General features: G+C 45.4%; 1 protein-coding gene across 1 annotated transcript; it reads left to right on the top strand.

The window, feature by feature from the left end:
- Positions 1–666: 666 nt before the first annotated feature.
- DFJ58DRAFT_849975 (uncharacterized protein) lies at positions 667–3,882 on the top strand (the record flags this gene model as incomplete). Its single annotated transcript, XM_041393741.1, has 13 exons — positions 667–698; positions 765–927; positions 980–1,125; positions 1,396–1,571; positions 1,626–1,808; positions 2,170–2,463; positions 2,507–2,548; positions 2,659–2,769; positions 2,825–3,005; positions 3,079–3,138; positions 3,218–3,287; positions 3,640–3,672; positions 3,730–3,882. 13 exons carry the CDS (start codon positions 667–669, stop codon positions 3,880–3,882), a joined length of 1,644 nt encoding a protein of 547 aa, XP_041234772.1.
- Between the last annotated feature and the right edge of the window lie 1,266 nt (positions 3,883–5,148).

The raw sequence follows: 5,148 nt of genomic DNA, 5'->3' as shown, positions 1-5,148 counted from the left end.
CCAAAATACCTGCAGGAGTGTAGGTGAAGTCCTATGACATCATTATGACATCATACCCTGTAGGTACAATTTTATGAAGCATCTGATTAGTCAGAGCATCCTAATAGAAAAGTAAAGTAAAGAAACACTAGAGAAAACAACTCAGAAATAATGGAACAAATAATAGTACACAATATGCGGGCTTTTTAGATAGGTTTTTGTTAGGCTTTGAACTTTTCTCTATGGGTTTCTCTAGCCAAAGTGAATAAGCCAAAGGAAAGGCAATACCTTAACCTTCATTTTGCTTCTCATATCAACTAGGTCATTATGTGATTCCCATCTCACATATGACTTTCTTCAAACATGGTGGATTCATGAATCACTGAGGGAAAACTGAAACTATTGGACCAAGGTTTGATACCAAGGTATGGGTTGACTAGTCTGAGGACTAAGCTAACAGACTTTATCTTTTAGGGGGATACCTAGTAGTCATGTCCATGCATGATTCCCAATCATGCAGGACACTGGCCGGCCCTGCTCTGCACAGTGTACAAGAACTCTGGCCGAAGTGGCTCGAGTTCTGGTCAAGCCGGCCAGCACTGTATGGACAGAACGTAGAATTAGGCCGGCCGGTGTATTCAGAGATTATATTGGCCGGTCAGCTCTCTAAAGACCGCATGCAGAACCATGCCGGTTGGAGTCCACTTTGACAATCATTGGTGCTTGCTTTTGTCTAATCTTTTGACCTTATTACTTGACCTTATACTTACCCAAAGTTTATACAGTTGGCTTGTTTCACAAAGATATGTGGTGGACGGTAACTTTACTGCTCAACATATGACCATGAAAAAGCCACAGTGGGATATTAGTTTGTCAGATGGGCTTGGGTATATGGTGAAAGAACGAGAATACCAGACTCATCTATCATTGGCTGTAGAAAGTAAAGAGGTGAGTTAACTTGTGTCTATAGTTTTTCCTTCTTGCTTGACAATCCATGTAGCGTTCTTCATGTAGCAATCATCGAGCAGTAAATGCGGCCAATATCAGCAGGAGCAATCTCCGAGCTACAGGGGTAGGAGCAACTGCTTGTGCCCGACATGGATGCTTTGTTCCACACAGCATAGTCAATTTTCAGAAGGGTGAAAGGTCTGTGTATGTCCTCAAAGACAGCATGTTTCAAAGCTCACGGTATTTGTAGACACATGAACATTGATTATTCATATGCAATGCATTGAATTATTGTTCGACTGGTATAGACTCCTCTCTCATTATCTATGATGTGGGGTGTCAGTGGAGCATTACTTTTTTACAGAGAGTGGCCCATAGCAAAGGCTTGTCTGTGCCTGAAAATATGCACATCATTCCTGCGGTTGGAAAATTCCACCTCAGCACTCACAAATTGGCTTGCTTTGCAAGGTACAGCCTCAACTTCATTCAAGGGGCTGGACAAGTTGATGGGGAGATTTTGGAGACCCTGTGGGCACCGTTCAATAAGATCTCCCCAACTGCTCGGTCAATGAGTCAAGCCCACCGTCAAGAAGTTCTTGATGATCATATGTGCGACTCAAACTGGAAAAAATTAGTTGGAATAAGTAAGCACTTCAATTGATAGATTTGATAACAGGGTTTGACACTTGAGCTTCCAGTGAAGACTCTGTTGAAAAAGTATAAACGAGCTCTCAAGGGTGTTGACGAGACAAAAACCCCTTTTGATGAGCTCGCTCGGTCTCTGGACCCTGAGAAGATTTTGATATGGGAGATCAATGAGCAAAAGGCTATGGAAGAACATGGGGAGTATCTTGACATCTATCAGTTGCAGATCAACAAAGGTAGGGTGAACTCTGTCCAACTGCAATGTTGTATAGACGTCTAATCAGGATTTGTGTCTAGCCCCAACTATGGCAGAGATCTGACTCAAATTAACCGAGTCTGAGAAGGCCGACACTGGAAAACCAGGAACAGTATCTTGGCTCATTACTGGCATCAATCTGGAGGATTTACAGTACGTAATTGACACAAATGGAAGGAACAGCTTGACAGTGTTGTTTCAGGGATGGATTGAGAGCAGATATTCGACAACTTCCCATCGATGGCAACCCCTGCTCAGAAAGCTTCTATAGAAGAGAAGCGACATAGATTGGCAGCTAGGATTGCTAAATTTCATGAAACTGCTGATGCCATGACTGCCAGTATGGATCTTGGACTCCCAACAGTACATTCCGATGATCCTAGATTCTGCCATGCAGATAATGATGGCTATGAGTGGGAAGAGGTCCTCAGATGGGGAAATCTCGGAGGATTTAGATGAAGAAATCCTAGCTGAAGAGATGGGTATCTGGATGCCATCTTCAGTGGCCCACAATGATGCACTGACTCTTGGCCTGGGCCCCCTCCAAGCTGAGGAATTGGAACTTCGAAAGGGCCAAGCAAATGACTGCCTAGAAAGCCTCTGTATGGCCCTTGGTCATAAGGCGATTATCTATCGTCAGTATTTTCAAAGTGCTGATTCTACATGGGCTGGCACCAGGTCAAAGCAAGAAGCTTGTCGATGTCAACTCAAAATTGACAAGTGTGTAAGAAGTTATCAGAGGGCAAGGTTGGCAATGGAACATCTAGGCATGGACGACACCACATTGGGCAGTCTTTACTGCCCGATATTGCCTACTGAGCTCAGTATAGACAAAGAGGTAACAGAAGAAAACAGATTTGGACAAGGGTCAGACAAACTCGCTTGGTTTTGGAGGGTGAATAATGCCAGCAGAGGTCAAGAAGATGCCTGGATGGATGAATGTAAGGGAGGAAATTTTATCTCAATTAGGTATCCCCTAAACTTACTCTGATCAAGTCTACAGGGTGAACTGGTTGAAGGCCAAGGCTAGATGGAGTAGATGGCAAGAGGAATTGAGTCTGGTAAGACATGAAATGGGTTGGACCATAAACTGGTTCAAGTATCATGAGAAAGAATGGGACAGAAGGGGGGGTACCAAGCCATTAGACCTGGTCATCAAGCCTATGCTTATCAACAGGTCTTGATGTGGGGAAGATTTGTTGATGATGCTGAGAAGACTTTCAATGATGTGGTTTTATACTTTGATGTAGTATACTGTCTCTATTTACGTTGAATTACAAGGCAGCCCGGTGTGGGGTAACACAACAAAGGTGAACACAAGTCAGATGACAAGCAAACACTCTCTATGTTGGGTCTTGATATGCCGTGCGATTATGTTCGACCCTTAAGGGAAGCAAAGAAAGCAAGGATCCACGAAATGATGCTGATCAACCCTGATCAAAGGCGACAAAAGGGCGATGTAAGCGCGAGAAATGCGCTCAAGGCGCGCGCGGGAAAGTGAAACGCGAAAATGCGCGAAGTGCGGGAAGGCGAAAGTGCGAAAGGGCGAAAATGCGCGGAAGAACAGGGATGGTAGTGCGAGCAGTGCACAAGTGTAGAGAGACGATAATATGGTGAAAAGCGCGGATATAGATGGATACTGATACTGCCACTAGCTTTAGACTGATGCTAGGGCCTTAAGACGACGACGGACGCATGCATTGCATGGAACTAACTGCCAAGTACATGGTGGTAGAAAGATGTGGTCGGTAGCTAGTGGTGGTGTAAAACGAACATGAAAGTATGTAAGTTCTACCTAAGCGCTCTCCCAGGGCTCGGAGCCGAATAGGGAGCGCTCTAAGTATGTAAGTGAGGTAAAGTGATGTAAAGTAAGGGTGCATAAGAAATACAAAGTGTAATAGGCTAAATATGGTCTAATAACGAAAAGGGACACACCTAGGAACTGGTTGGATGATGGATGGATGTTCCTGGATGATGCGCGATGGAGTGCACTTAAGCGCGAGAAACGCGCTAAGCGCGCGCGCGGGAATGCTGCGCGTTGTGTGGGAAAGTAGCCGCCTATGGCGCGTTTCGTGGGAAAGCTGCGCGTTGTGTGTGGAATGACCAGAAACAAGATAGAAGTCGCATACGGATGATGGTGCGAGTCGTGCAGTAAAGGCCAGTTGCCAGAATTCATAAAATGAGCCCATATGAGCCCACAGAAACGCGAGTCTCTACACCGGCCAGCATAGCTCTACCCTATGCAGTCTATATTGCAGGCTGTAAATATATATCACTTACAGTCAGCACGGCCAGCATAGTCTACCCTAGGTAGTCTACATCTGGCCAGGATGGTATTGTCTAAGAAATAGACCGGCTGGGTGGTTTCTACAGTCTGTAAATGAACCTTTGCACCGGCCGGTCTGCACCTACCTATGTAGAAGCAAGGCTGGCCAGCCTGTAGGTTTGAACACAGTGCACCAGCCGGCTTGTATATACCTATGTAAAGGCAAGGCTGGCCGGTTTGTAGCTCTGAACCTTTGCACCGGCCAGTCTGCATCTGCCTATGTAGAAGCAAGGCTGGCCGGTGTGTAGGTCCTTATAAGGCAGCCTGGCCAGCATAAATCTACTAGGTGGTCTACATTTGGCCAGGATAGTACTGTCTAAGAAATAGACCGGCCAGGTGGTTTCTACAGTCTGTAAATATATATCACTACAAGGCAGCCTGGCCAGCATTGTTCTACACTATGTAGTCTACATCTGGCCGGTGAAGGATCTTCAACTCAGCTGAGGGTGCAGCTGATATAATTGTTGAAGGGAGGAAAATATGAGTGCGATATGTTCGTCCCTTAGGGGAAGCGGAAGAAAGCAAATATCCACTGGTCAACTCTAGGGGGAATGCGCAAAGCGCGTGATAAGGCGAAAGTGCGGGAACAAAGGCGCTATAGGCGCGCGAAGCGCGGGAAAGTCGCACGTCGAAAAGTGGAAACTGGGTGAAAGCGGCATGCGAGCGATAGTGAGATGTTAAGACGTTACTGAGATGCTGATAAGACAACTGATTGCGGATATGGCCACTAGAGCTAACTGCTACTAGGGCTTGCGATGATTTATTCAAACATAATAAAAAACTCGGAGATGGTGACTGTCTATGATGATGGTGGTCCATGGTAATGTGGTGTTGTGTAAAGTAAAAAAAATGTGTAATGAAAAATTGTGTACCAAGTGAAAATAAACATGGTACGATGTTGAAATAAATGATAAATGGAGAAATGCATACCTGGGAACTTGGTTGGGACATGGGAAAACACAGTGGGAAGTCAGGGCGCCCTATAGCGCTTAGG

The sequence above is a fragment of the Suillus subalutaceus genome (genome assembly GCF_016647625.1).
Source record: "Suillus subalutaceus strain FC151 chromosome Unknown DFJ58scaffold_618, whole genome shotgun sequence".
Lineage (NCBI taxonomy): Eukaryota > Fungi > Basidiomycota > Agaricomycetes > Boletales > Suillaceae > Suillus > Suillus subalutaceus.
The sequence above is the reverse complement of the archived record's forward strand: the minus strand, read 5'-3'. Positions and strand labels throughout refer to the sequence as shown.